Genomic DNA, 19468 nt, shown 5'->3' on the forward strand with positions numbered 1-19468 from the left:
CCCCCTGTTCCCCCCCCCCAACCCCCCGCCAGCAGCTGCTCCCCTCCGACTAGATCCTGTCACATGACAGCCTCATCTGAACTTGGGTGCTTCTTAACTCTGCCAGCTCCCTCCACACCCCACTCCTGTGACAGCCCCCTTGTCCTTGCAGGAAGATCTGGTAGGGACATGGCTCGGCTTGGGACAAGATGCAGGGTGGCCAGGAGACAGGGACACAAGAAACAGAGGAACGTCCCTACTGCACCCATCAGCTTTGCCTCCCCCAGCTTAAATTAATTACAGCTGAAAATACAGCGCTGCCATCTGCTTTGAAAACGCCAGGATAAGGGAATAAAATGAAAGGGGGTTTTGGTACTAACCTCACTTTAATCATTGCCAAGGAGCATGAAGACAGCCCAGCGTCCTCCCACAAGAAAGCCTGGGGCCTCACAAACTTGGCAGGCTCGGCGGGCGCGCACCCCGTCAGAATAAGAGTCCCCGGGAGGAGGGTGTGAGGTGCGGGGCCGCCTGCCCCGCGCTGCAGGGGAAGCTTCCTGCGGGGCCTGGGAGAGGCTGGGAACTCCTGGGAGGCGTTATTTACAGAGTGCCGCCTGCCAAAAACGTTGCATGCATCGCTGCAGTTCCATTTTCAGAGAAAACAGATCTGTTGTCAGAATTACAGCGAGCCACTTCCTCTTTCTTTGTTTCCCTACCTTCCATAACACCAGGCTTTTAGCAAACCCCACAACTTGGCCAAAGGAAATGCTGGCAGGAAGGGGCAAGGCAGGAGGGAGGGGACAAGTTCAGCTTCTGTGGGTTCCCCGGTCCTCTTGCCCTCCTCACAGACCCGAATTGAGAGGCAGTTTTGTTACTGCACTGCGAACACAGCTAGCCTGGCTGAGCCCATCATCTCATCCCATCTGCAGATTTCTGCACCTCATGCCAGGTCAGTGGCCTCCTTACTAGGGGAGTCACCTGCCTGCCTGCTTCCTTCAGACCCAGAGGAAGTTTATTTGCAACGTGCATGGGCCTGCTGGCTGCTTTCACATTTTTATCAAGCAAGCTCTCATAAGCCAGACCTGTAGCCCAGAAGATGAAAGTGCCCCAATGAAAGAGCATTTCTCGTGGGAGGAAAACACATTAAAAAAGATGCAAAGGCTGTCTTCCAAATCTGCCAACTGTCACTGTCTATAGCAACTGTGTCCATAAACACTGCCTCTCAGGAGCGTAACTTTCTAGTAAATGCTGCACCCACCAAACCCAGGAGACCATCTGGTAAAACGGTTAATAAGAACAATTTCATTTTTGATTTCAGAGTTTACTAAGGATAAACCCAACAGGAGGCTGGTGACACACTCCCAGCTCAGCTCAGCAGGACAGGTCCTGGAAGGGAGAGAGGGGAAGGGAGGACAGTCAGGGTGCAGACCTGCCCCTTCTGCGGGTGAGGAGCCCTGTCCAGCCACTCAGCCCCTCTCCACCCAGGGCCAATCCCCTCTAATGTGGAGGCCATCAGGAAGAGCAGAGATACACAGAATTCATACAAATAATGCCCTTCATTCTACCACCATGTGTACTGAGCAGCCACCACGGCCGGCATCAAACACAGCTCCGTCCTTCCTAGAACACTTTTAGAAGGCTTTCCTGATAAAGACAAAGATCTAGTGCATGATCCAACCACATCCAAACGAAAAATTCTATGTGTTGGGGGAGGGAAGCGGGTGACATATGACACAGAGGCCAGCCTCCAGTGTCACTCATCAAGGACCATCCACCTTGAGTTTGTTTTTTTGCTGCTGCTGTTGTTTTTTATAAGGCAGCGTGTCTCCCACTGGCCTGAAACTCGCTCCCAGCACTAGGGAGGTGAAGGCAGAGGGACAGGAAGTCATCCTTGACAACACAGTGAACTTGAGGCCAGTTTGTTCTCTCAACAACAAACCGCATCGGTTATTTATTAAGTGTGCCGCCGCTGCTGGAAATTCATGATCCCTGGTACATACATGGGTATGTTTTCCCTATTAAGTACACATATGCACATATTTCCCGCAGTTCACACATGCACATGTTTCCTGAAGTACACACATCCAGTTTTCAGTCGGCAGACTCCACCTGTGGGTTGAGTATAGTTCAGAGCACTTGTGTACCAGATCCTGTCTCCAGCATGTCAAGGGCAGAAAAGGGGGTTGGGGGGTGGCGTTAACCTGAGCTTCAAATGACTTATCAATAAGTAAGCAACTGGCAATCACAGGAAAACATTCTACTTTGGTTGGGCTAGGAAGAAAAAGAAACCTTTGCTACAAATACGTAATAGTACTGTCTTGTTTGGTTTTGTTTTTTAGTTAAACTAACTAGCTGGCCTTTGGAGCACTGGTCAAACTACGGAAAGGTGAGCCACCCTACGGCAGAGGTGACCTGCTGCTTTTACTCTGGCCAGTGTGACCTCCAAACCCACTACCTCTTTTAACACCTCTTTCTTTCTTTGGCTTTCCCTAGTGCACTCTTCGGGAGCTCAGCCTCCCCCAAGTGGCAACCACACACCAGTCCTAAATCCCTCCTTTATTATGTAGAGGGTCCTCAACTTCCCCGTGGTGTGAAGGAGGGGTGCATTCAGTAGAAACTGTACTCTAGGCTTTAAGTTTTGCTCTCATCCTGGACTGGTGCTACATAGTGCGGTCTTCTCAGGTACCTACATAGCAAACCACCAGGATCAGCCCCACTGTGGCTACGTTAGGGGTTTGAAATGAGAGATGGGCAGAGAGCCGCATCCTGAGTTCACAATGGATTGATCAGGACAGTGCTCCACCATCAGTGAGGACACAGTGTCTCTCCAGTGTTGATGGACAACTAGCCCCTGCCATTGGTTCAATAGGAGAGAGTTCATGGGCACTGACTGACCCTCCAGGACAATTCCTTGGTCCCCTAACCCCCAAACCTGCCACCAGACCCTCTCTAGAACTGCTCTCCTATGTAAGAATCTATGACGCACCACTTTTGTTCTGCCCTAAAAGCACCATCCTACCTGATATGTTCTTTTCACCAGTGAAATGAGCTAATGCAATACAAGTTAAAGTATAAAAAGACAGGGTTACTGGGAACAGCTCTCCAAGGAACATGGCCACGGAGCCCTCCATGCAGGGGAAGACAGGAAAGTGAGCACAGAGAGAGGAAAGAGGAAAAGCAGAGAAAGAGAGAAGAGAGGAAACACAGAGAGAAGGAAAGAGATCTGGGAAGAGACAGGAGGACCGAAAATGTCTGGATTCTATAGCGAAGAGCCTCTGAGAGGGTAGAAGGAAGGATTTGCCAGGCATGCCCTGGAGCAGGTAGGGACTGAGGGATGCTCGGGGACCTGGAAGTCAGGTCCACCTTGGTTCAAAAGGCACCTTAGCTACCTGTCCCAGGTCTGAAGCCCAACACTGCCCTAAAAACACCAACTTAAACTACAAAGAGACAGACATAGGCAATCTGTAGACGGTGTCACTGACAGCAAAGAATTTGGTAGGACCATCACTATCTACACATGTAGTGAACAAAGAGGCTGGGATGTAAGGCATCCGTTCGGGAAGGTGCCACAGCCTGCTCACTGGGCAGCCCCTCAGTGATTCACAGGAGTGGGGTGAAGGTATATGGAATGTGTGGGGAGCTCTCTGCTGGAAGCCCTCAAGGATACTGCCACCAGAGCTGGGCCCAGTATGAGTGGGAACCGACTGCATCAAGATGCTATGGGCAAGGGTTTCATATGGTGATGGTCACAAAGGTAGCAGAGCCATCCTGTGTACCCGCCCTGACTTGTGACAAGAGCTGCTTGTCACGCAGGCAGGCAACACAAGCTTAGCTGGCCTGAAGGTGAGGGACGATGGAGATTTCCATGAATTCTTTTAAAATTTAACCACAGCGTTTCCATGAAAGTCCAGGGAGGTGCTTACTGAGAAAGGGAGCTTGTTGCAACATGCTCCTCCATCCTTGAAGGTCATACAAGGAATGTGGATTTTTTTCCCCCTGTAGTCAAGGAGACAGAGCCCATGGACAAACCCAGCCATGTTTCACACACAGGCTCTAGAGAAAGACCTGTCAATAGAGCTCAGCTTGGCTCTTGACTCTTTCACCAAGATGCAGGCATGGTGGAGGGGCTGCTCCTGGTGGCTTGAAGGCGTCCAGTTTCCATCTGCCCCACTCACAGCTCTGCCTAAAAACAAATGACCAAGCATGACCCCAGCAGGAGGATAGGAGGGAAGGCTGTGACTGACACAGGTCCAGAAACAAATGAATAGAGTGACTCTCCTAGAAAGTGGAGCCCTGGTTGATGGCAAATATGAAAGACATATGTGGGTGCAGACCTGCTAGTTTTCCCAAGATAACAGTGTCTGTCTACTCTTTTTGTAAAAATATTAAAAAAAAATAAATTAATGCATAAGAGTGCTTGCCTGCATGTATGTATGTATGTATGTATGTATGCATGTATATGAACCACACGTGTGTGTGGTACCCACAGAGGCCAGAAGGGAGTGTCAAATCCTACCATGTGGGTGCTGAGAATTGAACCCTGTCCTCTGGAAGAGCAGTCAGTGCTCTTAATGACTGAAGAGTCATCTTTCCAGCCACATATACTGTCCATTTTCTTTCTTTCTTTCTTTCTTTTTTTTTTTTTTTTTAATCTGAGATAGAGTCTGGCTGTGCAGCCACTGGTCTGCAACTCCTGGGTCACCCTAGCAATCCTCAGGCCTCAGTGTCTCAAGTGCCTGGCTCCACATCTGCCTCTGTAGCACCCAGAGACGTGTCCAGCCTCCTCCCAGCAATGATACCATGACACTCACTCCGCCATATTCAATCGCTAGTTTCCACATGCCTCACATAATGCTCTACCGGTACTGGCGCCAGTTACAGAAAGAAAAAGAAAAGAAAGAAATGTAAATAGAAGGGTTAAAAAAAAAAAGTCATTTTATTCACACAGTGAACTGTGAAGGCTCATTCCTTTGAGTCGACACCAAGATAAGAATGCTTGATATCAAGCAGGCCCATGATACAGGCCGAATGAGGTGCCCACGCAGGTCTCAGGAGACCCAGGGAAGTGGTAGTAGACTCCCTGTCCCAGCCTGGAAATGAGCATCAAGGTGGCAAAACACAGAGAGGCACCCTAGGAAATGCTACCTAACACATTCCATGTCTAAAAATGATTTTTCTTTTCTTTCCTTTTTTTTAAAAATAGGACTTCATTATGTAGTCCTGGCTGGCCTAGAACTAGCTATGTAAACCAGGCTGGCCTTGAACTCACAAAGATCTGCCTGCCTCTGCCTCCAAGTGGTGGGATTATAATTCATCTCCATCAAAAGGAAGAGAGCTTCAAGGTCCCTTGTTCCTTTCTTATTCCAAGAATGACCCAGCCCCAAGGAGCATCTGGCAATGCGCTGGGTACAGAGCTATTGGTTGAAGGGAAATTTCACTGAATTTCTTCCTCACCCTGGCATAGAAGAGCTATGGGAGAGGGGACAGAGAGGACAGGGCCTGGAAACACAAACGTTTCACATGGATACTTCTGTCACCAGAGCCATGTTCAACCTGGAGCACAGTATGCTTAAGGTGGCATGGGGCGGAGTACCCTGAAGAGGGGTTAACAGCCTTCGCCAGACAGTGTGGCAGCTGCCAGGGAAATGGATTCTTCTCAGGAGCCACGGTCTTCTGATTCCTCTTCTGCCCCTCCACTGTGGACATCACAAAGCCCTCACCAGAAGAGGCCAGAAACCTTGGACTTCTGTCTCTGGAACAGTGAGCTACATAAACTTTGTTGTTGTTTTGTTTTTTGAGTCTGGAGCAGTGAGCTACATAAACTCTGTTGTTGTTTTGTTTTTTGAGGCAGGGTTTCTTTGTTTAACCCTAACTGTTCTGGACTCACTTTGTAGAGCAGGGTGGACTTGATAGACTGGAACTCATGGAGATCCACCTGCCTTTGCCTCCCAAGAGCTGGGATTAAAGTCCTGTGCTACCACTGCCCAGCCATAAACTTTTTTTTTTTTTTCACAGCAATGGAATCTCTCTGAAAGATCTTGGCTATTGTGACACAGTGGCACACACAAATCCTAGCACTTGGGAGGCAGAAGTAGGCAGGTCTCTGTGAGTTTGAGGCCAGCCTGAGTCTTCATAAATGTGTTCTAGGATGGCCAAGGCTACACTTACATAGTGAGATCCTGTTTCAAAAAACAAGGAAAAAAGAAGGAAGGAAGGAAAAGGGGAAGGGAAAGGAAAGGGAAAAGAAAAGAAAAGGGAAGGAAAGAGTGGCTCTCGAGGTAGGAAGGAGAACACGGAAATCAAAACAGGGGTCATGGGAGGATCAATCAAAAGAGAGGAAGTCATACACAACATGGAATACCAGTGCCCCCTAGTCACTAGTGAACAGAAGAAGGGAAATGTCCCGGAACTTGCTGGACTTGTGGGCTAAGCATGGGGAGGACCTAGCCTCGCTTCTTCAATCCCTCAGCCCTCAGTGGACACCCTGACAGTTCCCAGAGTTAAAGGTGGCACTCAATAGGCCTGTCTCTGGGAACTGCTTGGCCATCTTATTTTAAGAGTTAAGCTTTCAGGATCTGAAAGTTTATAACAGAATTCTCAAATCAAACACTCATTTTGTCAGGCAGTGTCACTGTGGATAAATAACAGGTGTTAAATGACACTTTTTCTTTACTTGCAGTCTCTGGAGGCCAGTGTGCAGAACGGCTGGCAATTCACAGTCCTCCTCTGAGTCCTCACACAGGAAGGAAACAGTGCGCTCTGGTCTCTTCTTACCAGAGCACTAACCCGACATGAACACGGCTCACCTTCCTGGCCTCATCTAACCGTGCTAGCTCCAAAGACCGCAGTGCTGGAGGGCAGGACAGTCCAGTCCACGATGGCTCCCAGAGCTATTTCCCTTGGGGAAACTGGTCCGAGCAGTGCTCGGTGTCTGAGGCAGAACCTGGGAAGTTACATAGACATTGCCGCCATGCGTGCAGCAGCTCGGACGACAGATGACTGTAATGGGGGTCACCCTGACCAAATGACAGCCAATTAGCCTCCCACCCTCCCTTCCTGTACTGGAGCCGGAATATTTGCTATGCAGCGTCAGTTGGCCATGAACTCTCCCCTCCAATCCCTGCTTCGGCTTCCCAAGTGCTGCTGGGGGCACAGGTGTGCATCACTATGCCTGGCATCTCCTAGGGAGGCAACGGGCGCCTAAGCAGTGGAAGCGGAACAGAGGCCCCACTTCTCTACCAGCTGGGAAGCTGAGGGTCCAGAGACTTCCTTTGGGGGGGCTTCTATCTGTCACCAGACCCCAGGACAGCAACATGAGTCTGCTTAGGAGGCAATGTGAAGAAATGTGAAACCGGAAAGTGTCTCAATGGGACAATACAGCGAAGCAGGAGACTAGTGCTGTGTCTTTTCGTGTATAAATACCCCGGCTCCGCCAGCCTCCTCCTGTGTGTGGGGGGGTGGGGGTGGGCGGTAGGGGGGCACTGCAGGAAAGGACTCAGCAGGGAGGTCCCGGAGGAGACGGGGTGCCTGTGTCAACCCACACCCTGGCCAACCCCTCGTGCTCTCTTTATCTGTCCTCTTTCTTCAGTTGGATCTTTCAGAGACCTGTGAGGACGGCACTTTATTTCAGGACAGGCTGGCTTTGTGCTTCAGGAAGAAGAGTTCTATGAAGCAAGCAATGCCCGGATTAACCGGCTGTGTTCCACACAGCTGTGATCTGTGTCCCCAGCTGATGGCCTCGGGGCCTGGAAAGGAAACCAAAGCCCAGTGCTGTTCTGCTGTCTCTAATTTTTAATAAATGTCTTTGACTTAACCCATCAATCACTCCTGCTTTTCTTATTGTACTGTGTCCCTTTAGGACGTGACCCTGCACACGCTCCTGCTCCTGGCAAGTTCGTCTTCCCCAAGGTTCTGACCCACTTCTGTAACCCCCAGGACACAGATTACAGCCCCAAAGCTGGCCAGTCCCCACACCGCCCAGAATGGACTCAGATGACAGCGCTTTTGTTCTGTCCCCTGGCTCCTGACATCCTTGGCATTTCTTCATTTCATGTGTTATGTGTTACTCAGCCAGAAAAATGCCAGGAGCAAGATGGTGACCTGCCTGAGCAGCTCTCTGCAGAGACTCTTAAGGCAGAGGCGATGCCTGCTGGGAAAAGGCTGACGTCAGCTCTCTGAGTGCACGCAGCTCCCTGCTAGGATAAGGCGGTCTTTGTTTTCAGCTCAACTGTGAAAATGAGAAAATGCCTCCAGCCCGACAAACAAGAAACCCACACAACCCAGGTCAGGCCTGTGACCTTTGCTTAAAGGCACTACACTTCATTAGCAAAGGCTGTCGACAGAACCCAGCGGGGTGTGGCTACAGTCATCCAGGTCACCACCAAAACCAGCCGTGTCCCGCACACTTCAGGCTAGATCCCAGCTCTTACTTACAGTATGAAAGGCACAGTTAATCTCAGACAAACCAGCTCCAAGATCACACTTCTCTGTCGAGAAGCATTTTTTTTTAAGACCCAGGCTCCCTTCTAATTTCTATCTGCAAGTTAAGCACATGTATGTGGGAGAAAAGAAAATAAAATGCCATCTTAGCAGTATCTTGGTTCCTGAGTTGTTTAGAGTAACTGTGATCTTGGCTGTAAAACAGTCCCTTAAGTCCCCAGAACACCTCCTGGGACACCGCTAAGAAGACCACATAAGGCAGAGGACAGGGGTTGGCTGTGGGCCCTTTTCAAATGTGGATGTCTGGGAAGCTGTGGCAGAGGGAGAAGGCACACAATTTGGAAAGTTCCATGAAGCAGACCCCAATTAACAATTCTTGCTTTAAGGAAAATTAATTACATTTATCATCTATTTACTTATAAATAGCATTTATGTGCCCGTGTATACATGCATGAAATAAAGGAATCTTTGTATGCAACACTTAAAGCAAATGGCCTGGGCCTTTAATCCCAGCACTCAGGAGGCACAGGCAAGTGGATCTCTGTGAGTTTGAGGCCAGCCTGGTCTACAAAGTAAGTTTCAGAGCAGCCAGGACTACACTGAGAAACCTTGCCACTACCCCTACCGCACCCCCCACCCACCAACCCAATAAACTCAGTGAATTTATATCATTTATTTATTTATTTTGAGGCAGGATCTAAAGAATTCCAGGCTAGCCTTGAACTCACTGTGTGGCCAAAGATGACCTTGAACTTCCAGGATTAGAAGAGTGCAGCATATCTGGTTTTACGAGGAGCGGAGGATAGAGGCCAGGGCCTCATGCATGCTAGGCAATCGTCCTACCAGCTGAGCTGGTGGCCAGGACAGTAAAGCAGATTATAAGATACTTCACTTTGAATCTTTGAAGCAAAAGTTACTACTGGTTTGTGCTATTAAATTAAAATTCAAAGTAAGCCTTTAATCCCAGCACTTGAGAGGCAGAGGCCCGAGGATCTTTGCAAGGTCAAGGCCAGCCTCAAACAACAACAACAACAAAAATTTGGTCAGAAACTTAAAGAATTTAAATAATTAAAAATGTGCTTTTCTGGGCTACAGAAAACTGCCAGTGGGGGTGTCGCTCAGACTTGGCAGGCATAAAGCTCTGGGTTCCAATGTCAGCACTGCAAAATTATTTTTATTTTATCTTATTCTTTTAAAGAAAAACAGGGCAGGGGAGATAGGCTAGTGGATGCCCAAGCATGAGGATGAGAGCTGAGGTCCCAGCACCCACAGGAAAAAGCTGCGAAAGACAGTCCTCCTCCAACTATGCTGAGAAGCAGAGCGAACAGGCTCCCTTGTAGCCAGTTGGTGAGCTCCAGTTCAGTGAGAGACTCTGCCTCAAAAAAAAGAAAAAGAAAAAGAGGGAGAGTGTACCAGATGGTTTTATGTCAACTTAACACAACCTAGAGCATCTGAGAGGAGGGAACCCCAATTAAGAAAATGCCTCCGGAAGGGCAAGTCTGTAGGGCATGTTCTTAATTAGTTATTGATATGGGAGGGCCCAGCCCATTGTGGGTGATGCCATCCCTGGGCTGGTGGTTCTGTGTTCTATAAAAAACTATGCTCAACAAGCCCTGGGGAGCAAGTGAGTAAGCAGCACCCCTCTGGCCTCTGCATCAGCTCCTGCCTCCAGGTTCCTGCCCTGTTTGACTTCCTGTCCTGACCTCCTTGGATAATGAACAGTGATATGGAAATGTAAGTAGAACAAACATTTTCCTCTCCAACTTGCTTTTGTGTCATGGTGTTTCATCATAGCAAAGCAAGATAGAAACCAACTGAGAACACTGGATGTCAACCCCTAACCTCATAGCCACCACACCACACCTTCATGGGGGTTGGAGGGAGAACCCCCTTGCTCCTTGTTGGTTTTTACAAGGTTCTCTTCCCACCCAAAGATGCAATTTCAGGTTTCTCTTCAAATAGCTAGCTACACAGCCACTCTCAGTCTCTGCAGGGACCCATCCATGTATACTGAGTGCTATTCATTTCTGCCAGCCCCTCAGCACCACATGACCTTACTACATATGCTAAAGAGCAGCTGTCACCCCTCAACCTCAACGTGTCGGCAATTCTGTTTTGACTGTACTAAAACTTCAGACTGTCTAAAAGGTACAGCACTAAAGGTCTCAAGGTCGAACTGAAATTTGAGCAGTGTGTGCACCATAGATGCCATTGTAAGGCTGATTTCTGGGAGTGATGAGTGGGAAAGCCTGTCACTGCTATCGCCAGCCAGAGGTGGGCCCTCAATCGAGTTATAGGGGACCCATGCTGCTGCCTGAAAAGGGGGAGAGCAGGAACCCTGACATCCCAGAGTAAGAGGACACGACAAGGGTATGCCCACAGTTTGGCACACGGCTAGTGCACAGTGGGCACTCGATGGCTGCTGTCACAGAGAAGCCTTCTCTAGCAGGGGCCATCATACTGACTGACAAGATGCCCATACCCTTTACAGCGCATCTCAGCACACCAGCTGCCCTGTGAAGGCTCCAGGGGCTTCCAGCCTCAGTTGAGCACAGTTACGTAAGCAACATGAGCCCAACTGCCCAATCTCCTCTGAGTTCAGCTTTAATGACACCCTGGATTGTTCCCTTGGCCTTTGGAAAGTTTGTAAAATAAAAGCCTGTTGGTAGCATGCCTCGGGACCACCAAGGAGACTCAGGAAACAAAAAGCAGGGCCACCTTGAAGAAGAAGGCAAGGTGCACAGTGAGCCTATGTGGGACAATAGGAATCACGGGCACTGCAAAGGGGAAGGTGCCACCAGCTCCCCCTCCCCAGGAAAACAAACCCATCCCAGCCAGTGATCGGCTTCTCCCACCAGATGCCCGATCCTTGGCTTCAAACACTTTCTCCAACCTTCTCACAGACCAAGAGAGACCTAGTTTGGGGTTCACATGTTCCCCACTCACCCTCATGGAGAGAAGAGTAAATGACCAACGGAATCCCTAGAGGAAGCAGACAGAGAGAGAGAGAGACAAAAGGCACACAGGTTACAGGGTGCCCCACCAGAACTGTCTAAGTCAGAAGTGGAGAAAAAAAAGTAAAATCCCTGGCCACAGGAACAACTACGGGCGTCTGCACCCTGGGACACCGGCTCACGGGGGTGACAAGGAATGCACAAGAACAGCAGCAGGCAGGAAGCAGGGTCTGCAGAGGGCCTCACTCGCTGTGTACCATTTGAGTGGGTCTATGGCATTTGCAGTTGGCTAAGCACACAGCTAAGCGAACATGGCTTTGGCCCCAGCATGAGCCCCTAGACTTTGCCTATTCAGAGGCCGGGGTGGCTACTTCATACACATCCGTATGATCAAAAGGGAATCTCATGCAACTGGAGCACACCTGGGTAGAGGTGTCACACAACCCAACACAGGAGTCACTTGGTGTGTGCCACATGCTGCTCATCAGAACGGTTAAGTGTGACTGACATCCGTCCCTGTAGCTGCGCGTCATTCCATAGGGCAGGTAGATATACGTCATCATAGAATGGCTTGAGTGTCTCATACAGTGGGGTTAATCTCAGCTTTGTTCATACTATCCCACCGTCTGCCTCTTTGAAAATAAAAACCACACAGCTCAAATAAGCTAGAAGGCAGGATGGTAGGGGAGTGGATAGACAGATGACAGGGTTTAAAATAAAAGATTCACCTCCACTGTTGAGGTGGTCTATTCTGGGCATCTAGCACAGGGCCCCCTCCCAGGTTGTTAACCCAACAGTTCGCCTGTACATCCTCCTGTAAGCATACAGGTGAGATCAGCATTGTTTAGTGTAGCTATGGCCTGGTCAGCATAGAACCCTCTCCAGGTCCCACCAGTCAAGCAGCCCCCTACAAGTCCCAAAGCCAGTCAGACTTAGCACTGGCTCTCAGCTTACACTACTACAGAGAGTCAGCCTTCCAGGCAGCATCACTCTGTAAGTGTGGGGAATTACCTTAAGGTCGAACACAAGGGGTTTAGCAAGTGATCTTGGGAGTGTATAGGCCCTGGCCTGCTATGCAACTGTGAATATGGACATGGCACTGCTGTGAAGGGTCACCACTGTGAACTGTGTCATGAAAGTACCAACGCCTATGTGAGCTGAAAAGGTGTGTGGCCTCAGGGTAAGGGGAGGGGACGTGAGAATTCACACACTTACTATCACTTGGGAGGCAGAGGCAAGTGGCTCTCTAAGCTTGAGACCAGCCTGGTTTACAGAATGAGTTCGAGGACAGACAGGGATACACAGAGAAACCCTATCTCAAAACAAACCGCAAAACAAACAAAAAAGGTACAGTCAACAAGGGTGAGAAAAAAAAAATCTAGAACTCAATGCAAACAGCGCGGATAATTGAAACCATGCTGGAGGGGGAGGGGCGGGAATGTATAAAGAGTCACAAGGACGTGAAAAGAGATCTGCAAACATACCAAACCCCTTCCTTAGGGCTTTTCTCAGAGTGGCACCTGTGAGCAGAGCAGCCTGGAAGTGCACACTGCAGGGCTGGCGTTGGAAGTGCGGCTCTGGCTTGGGGAGAAGAGAGCTAGATGTGGAATGAGCCGGAAGGAAGACCTCTGCAGGGTGGGACCAGAGCGCTGGACAGGAACTCAGAACTTTCCAGTGGGAAGTGTCTAGAAAAATAGTGCTGGGCAGGGATCCCTGAGAAGATGGCCACGCTCTAGTGCTGGCTGCCCACGATAAACACTGGTGGCCACAGTGTTTGAGCTCCGGAGCTTAAAATGTAGCTAGGGCAACTGAGGACGTGGAGCTCTCGGTTTTTCTTAATTTAACTTTTAACTTTGTGGTGCCTGGGACTGAAACAAATGCTTCAAATGCTCTGCCACTAAGCCACAGCCCCAGTCCCCGAATTTCATCTCTTGTGAAGTTTGTATCACAAACTGTGGCCAGTGCCCACTGTCTCAGAAGACACCCTAGTAAGAATAAACGACCATGTGGCACCTGGCTTTGACCACTGCTCCCCATTAAAAGGAACCAGGGCTTCCTGCGGAGGTAGCCATGAGGCCAGAGCAAGGGGCAGGGAGTCTAGAAACAAGACCTGAGTATAGTGTTCAGTGGTAGTGGAGGCCTGAGGCAGAGTCAGGAGCAAAAGGAGGGGCCAAGGCACAGCCATGAGGCTGGAGGTAACACAACTCATGGGGCCATACGAATACTGATAGCAATCCCGCCCCTCTCAACTCCCCCAACACTCAGCCCTTTATCCAGAAGCAACTGTCTTCTGGGGGCCACCAGTGTGGCAAGAACAGTAGCTGGGTTCAAATGACTCAGGTGACAGGGTACTAGAGGAATCACGAGGGGCACCCCTCTTTCTCTTCAGCCCCCACTGTGCTTTAGAACCACTTATTGGCTCCATCATCACACCACGGAGTCAGAGAAACCCACCTTCAAGACCCTCTTTGCTAGTGGCTCAAACGTTGTTTCAGCAACATGCCTTCCTCACAACTATCCCTTAACAATGAAGCAAGTGAGACACACTTTGCTTACATACCATTAGCAAATTCTAGAAAGCCAGGCCACACACACAAAATCACTTTATGTTCACTTTCAAGATACAAATACCCTAGGACCATTCCTGACCCAGTAGACAGTAGCTCCTATTGCCCTCTCAGCCACGAAATAAAAAGGAAGGAACATGCCACAGTTCAAACAAGCCACATCTCACAAGTCACTCAACATACATACCAAGTACCAACAATATGAGTGAGCAAGACTGAGGGAAACACGCAGTGTCAGTCTCTGGCCTCCACACATACACACACATATGTGTACCTGTACCCACATGCATGCACACACATGAACATGCACACAGAATTTAATGATATGTATATTTTACTATAATAAAAACCAAATGGGGGGAAAGCCACGTAGCTGTTGGGAGCCCAGAGAGTCTGGTAGAATGAGGGTGCAGTTTCCATTTTCCTCAAACTTTGCATAATGATGCTAATGTGGAGCTGCACCTCAAAGCCGACAATTCTTTTCTTGTTTCTGCAGTGCTGGGGCTATATGAGAACCGTGCGCACCCAGCAGACGCTGGCATGGAGCCACACGCCTACCTTATTGTGTAGGCTTAAAGCTCTTTAGAGTGTCATCATAGACCAGTATTTCAAGCTCTTGTTTGCAATCACAAGAAGTTTCCAAAAAATTTTTAACTCTAATATATTGTTCACTCCAGTCAGGTGTAGTGGTGTATGTCTATTATCTCCATGTTTGGGAGGAAGGGGCAGGAGGATCGGGAGTTCAAGGCTAGCCAGGGCTACCTAGTGAGGTCAAGACCGGGGTGGGCCACATGAGAGCCAGCCTCAAGGAAAAAAAAAAAACAAATAAAGCCGAGTTCGTACTGCACCAGGAACTGCACTTTACAATAAATAGTCTAATAAAGAAGGCATGCTCACTACCCCAGGGACCCAAAGAAGGTGGCATCCGAGGTGGGGTGCCCAGACTAAGACACACTTTCTCAGACACTCAATACCACAGGCTCTTGTTCTCTGCTGTCATCACAGCCAACATCTGAAAAATGAGGTTATTAACAATAAAAGCATAACTTCTGCCACCTAAGTCTTGACCTGTTTTAACTCTAGGGTGATGTTGGTTCTGTTTTTTAACAATTAAACTTTATTATACAACCCAACTAGCTTACACAAGAAGGAAAAAAGGTTAAAGGGACAAAAGAGTGAATCTTTCGGTATCCGTTCCACGGGATGGGTTTTTAGATGTCTCTCTGGCCCGCGTGCTGGTCCAGCCTGTTTGCTGCTCTACATGCGCTCAAGCCCTGGCTGAACCTGTTGTTTTCTCTTCCCTACCTGTCTGAGTTACGTGGGAAGGGCGGTCTCTTCCCCCCCCCCCCCCCCCCCGTTGAGGGTCTATTAGAAAAAGAATAGCCCAGGTGGGGTTCCCAGGTCTGCTTCCTGAATTCCAGGCCCAGGATGGCTCTACTCAGTCTGTCACAAGGTATTCATGGGGTGCCCCAAGGGTAAAGCCCGCCAAGACTGCTTCCACCTGTGACAAAGCTTAATCATTCCCACACTGGGGGGTCTCAGTCTGCAAACCTGATCACTGCCATCTTGCAGTAAGGACACTGGGCCCAGAAGAGGCCCTCACCTTACACCTCAGGTAAACCCAAGGGCTTCAAATAGAGCAGATCCCAACCTACACTGTCACCAGGCTGCCTCCTCTCCTCCTCCCCTCCCTCGAAAAGAAGAAAACAGAGTCAAAGCCTCTTATTTGGGTTTGGGGAAAGTTGGATGGGAGAGAATGAGAGACTAGTAACAGAGAACCAGTGCCAAAAATCCCAGCCCGAGCAGCCCTCGGAGCCCCTCCCCTTCAGCGAGTGAGTGAGAGAGGGCGCTATTTTGCGCAGCCTCTGCCGCCGGATTCCTGAGTGTAGCAAATTCCAGGCTCCAGACTGCAGGCTCAGCCTCTGACTAACACTACAGTGATTTATTTGAGGATAAATACCTCTGTCAGTGTCTTATGACTGAACACAACAGAGCAGGCAGATTGGCATGCGTGGAATGCGAGGACGCGGGTTGAGGCAGCAGAGGCCAGGGCTGCCTCCAGCTGCAGAGCGCTGTCTGCAGGAAGGACCCTGCACTGCACCTGCTGCCTGCACTCCTCTCCTGTGGAACAAGTCCAGTGATTACAAACCACTCATTTGCACGTGGGGACATGGGCTGGCTACATAACTGCCATAGCCCAGACATTCAGGGCTCACCGAGTCCTGAAAATGCAAAGTGACACGCACTTCTTTAGCAGGAGCCAGCAAGACCAGACAACTTCAGTTTAAGCCTGTTAGTTTGTTTTTCGAGACAGGGTTTCTCTGTGTGACCTTGGCTATCCTTGACTCACTTTTGTAGACCAGACTGGACTCGAACTCACAGTAATTTGCCTGCCTCCGCCTCCCAAGTGCTGGAATTAAAGACATAAGCCACCATGCCCAGCTCAGCTTAAGCCTCTTCATGCTGAAAATGGGCTTAAGAAAACAAACAAACAAACAAATAAACAAATAAAAATAAAATAAAAAAGAAAGAAAGTGGGCTTAAGAGATGGGCTGAAGAAAAGGTTCAACAGTTAAGAAAGAGCACTGGCTGCTCTTCTGGAGGTCCCAGGCTCAATTCCCAGCACCCACAGGGCAGCTCACAACTGTCTGTAACTCCAGTTCCAATGAATATGGCACCCTCACCCAATATACATGCAGGCAAAACACCAATGCACATACAAATATTATCTTTTTTGTGCGAAAGATAGAAAAGAAAGTTGAAAGAAAGAATGAATGAATCTGAGGGCCAGGGAAGACACTAGGACACGCAATGCCAATGAAGAATCAGAGTTCCTGTGCCCTGATAGAAGAGAGGCTCCCTTACCATGGCTCCAGGCTACCTCCAGCCGTGACCAGCCTCACAACAGGAGTGCTCCCCAGGACACAATACTGGACCATCACCTCTGCCCCCCTCACCCCCCACCATGCAACAGCCTTCAGTCAGGTGCTCACAGACAACCAGTATCTGCATAATGGCTAGCAGACTGCACTGGCAAGAAAAGCCAGGTTTTCCAGACAGTGCCCACACAAGAGGTCTCAAGGGCTGCTGGCCTCCAAGAGGGAAACAGAGTGAGAGATTGTAGGAGTTGAAAGGAAATAAGATTTCATGTCTGGACCAGTCACTAAAGTCAGCTTGACATCTTCCTGGCATATGAACATCGCCAGTCTTTTATAAACAATGCCCTCTATCAATAACTCACACCATCATAATGAGGCGATGGGTGGAAAGGTGAAAAGAAGCCCAGCCCAGCCCAGAGTAAGCATGACCAAAGGGGGTGGAACTTACAAATGGGGGCTGAAGATGCGGCTCATCTTGGAGACGTGATCGTTTTCACAGTCCAGATCCTTGTCCCCGGGCTCCATGCTGAATTTCCTCTTGCTGGGGCTGATGGGGGGCGGGCCTGTGCGGTGACTGCTGAGAGCAGAGGCCACCGGGAGGGTCTGCATTCTGGATTCTCCCCTGAGAGAAGCTTCACCTAGAGAAGCAAAGGAAACGTGGATGTCAGCAGCAGGCGGGAGAAGCACCCCATTGTGGTGTCCACAGTCCCCTAGCTCCCTGGCCTCCCTGCCCGGCCCCTTGCAAAACGTCTCTCTGTGGAAAGTTTTGGCAATACAGCAGGCAGCCTGCCATTCTCAGAACATGGTCTGGGCATGCAGCCACTGCCAAGCAGGGGACATTTGACATCAACAAGGTTTGCCAGCACTCGCTCTTTAGGGTAGAGTTTAAATCGAAAAGTTGCTATAAACAGCCGAGAGAGGAAAACTGATCGCAACCAATCCTCAAAGGGAACTTAAAACTGGGAGGGAAGGCCCTTTGACTGTCAGGGAGCCAACCCCACACACACCTTTATGAGAGAGGTCACAAAACCGCGACAAGCTGATGTTGCTGTTTTTATTACAGTTTTGAAGTGTGTGTGTGTGTGTGTGTGTGTGTGTGTGTGTGTGTGTGTGTGTGTGTGTGATGCCCATGGAGATCAGAATAGGTTGTTGGATTCCCCCGGAGCTGGAATCACAGGTAGGTGTGAGCTGGCCAACATGGGTGCTGGGAACAGAAGGCAGGCTCTCTGAAAGAGCACCAAGTGCTCTTTTGATCACAGAGCCAGCTCTCCGGGCCCAAGCTGCAACTCTCAAAATGTGTTTCTCAGTTACGTGCTCATGAGGGCTGTGGCATAGGTCTCCTTTGACTGGTCTGGCTTCCTGGGCTATTGCTCAGGGAGCTTTGAGCCGAGAGACAAAGTTGTGCCTGGTTATGAACCAAGATAAGCATAGCCTTTCAAATACAAAGGGTTTGTAGCTTCCAAAATTTGTAACGAGAGTTATAATTATTTTGAGTGAAAAGTCTCAACTTTCGAAGTCCTAAGGGGCTAACTCTTTCACACACAGAGAACCTTCTGTGGAGCTGCTACACATCGTCTTCAGAGGCCTGACCAATCTTTTTTCCACTGTCTTAATCAAGAGTCATATTGTGTGAAGTCAACTTCATCTGAAGCTCTGTGGTACCCAAATAAAGCCACCTCATGACCATCAAACAGGCATCTGCTTCACATACGGGTGACAAATGCGATTTTGTTAGCAGGAAGGAAGGAGGGAAAGGCCTTTTGAGAATCCACCAGGAAAAATAAAAACTCTGCCAGTTTAGACAGCAAAATATAAACTTGCAAATATACAGTGACCTGTAATACACCCCCAGCAGGACTTCTGGTACGGCTTCTGGCCACAGGGCACGCTGGAACTTTCCATACTGCTCGGAGTAGCTCAACACGGAATCCTATACCAGCCTGCCAATCTCAGACTCTGGCTGACTGGGGTGGGCCTCAGCCTCCTTTCTGCTAACCCTGGGCTAAGCAGTGTTCACCCTCAGACCTTGGGAAGGTGCAAGCTTTCTTCCTTCCTCAGCCCTGTTTCTGGGGCTTCTTCCTCTATAAAGCAGAGATGACTCTTTAAGATTGGTGAGTGGACGAAGAACCCCATGAGACCCCAGGAAGCCACCACCCCTGCAGACCGACCCATGCTAAACAGCCTACACTATACACACTGCGTGCCCAGTGTTTCCCAACACTCCTGGCAGGGGCCAAGGAGTGGGGAGGACACAGGCTCAGCATGGACCCCAGAGTTTCAGGAGCCATTTCATCAGCTGCCTGCTGGGGCAACAGACATTGCTATGGAAACAATTGCCACAGCAGCAAGTTCCAAGGGGTCCAAAATAGGAGCAGTCATTCAGGACAGCAGCTATGGGGTGGCCCAGCCTCAGGACAGAAGCCACCAGGAGGTCCTATCACTTGAGAAGGCACCCTTAGAGAGGCCAGTCACTCAGTGGCTACAGGCACATGCTGGGTGGGGAAAGCATTCCACTCCACATGCCCAGGCCATGGCAGAATACGACAGGTGTTTGCTCTGTTTGGGGTTCACACAGGAACGAGTGGCTGAGTGGCTGAACTTTAGTGAGGCCAGCGTAGAGGGAGAAAAGTCCACAGGAGATTATTCGGGAATG

The 19468-nt window shown here is 49.5% G+C and overlaps 1 protein-coding gene across 4 annotated transcripts in view; it reads right to left on the bottom strand.

Annotated features, from left to right (window-relative positions):
• Vgll4 (vestigial like family member 4) overlaps positions 1-19468 on the bottom strand; it is a 108286-nt gene that overhangs the window by 11781 nt on the left and 77037 nt on the right. For 3 of the 4 annotated variants that reach the window (XM_051155107.1, XM_051155108.1, XM_051155106.1), the window contains exon 2: positions 17264-17453. In XM_051155107.1, coding sequence (XP_051011064.1) covers positions 17264-17453 — 190 coding nt within the window. Of the gene's footprint in view, positions 1-359; positions 637-17263; positions 17454-19468 lie in introns of those variants that run through there. The other variant, XM_051155109.1, reaches the window with a different exon arrangement.

This window comes from Acomys russatus, chromosome 13, assembly GCF_903995435.1.
Source record: "Acomys russatus chromosome 13, mAcoRus1.1, whole genome shotgun sequence".
NCBI classification, from domain to species: domain Eukaryota; kingdom Metazoa; phylum Chordata; class Mammalia; order Rodentia; family Muridae; genus Acomys; species Acomys russatus.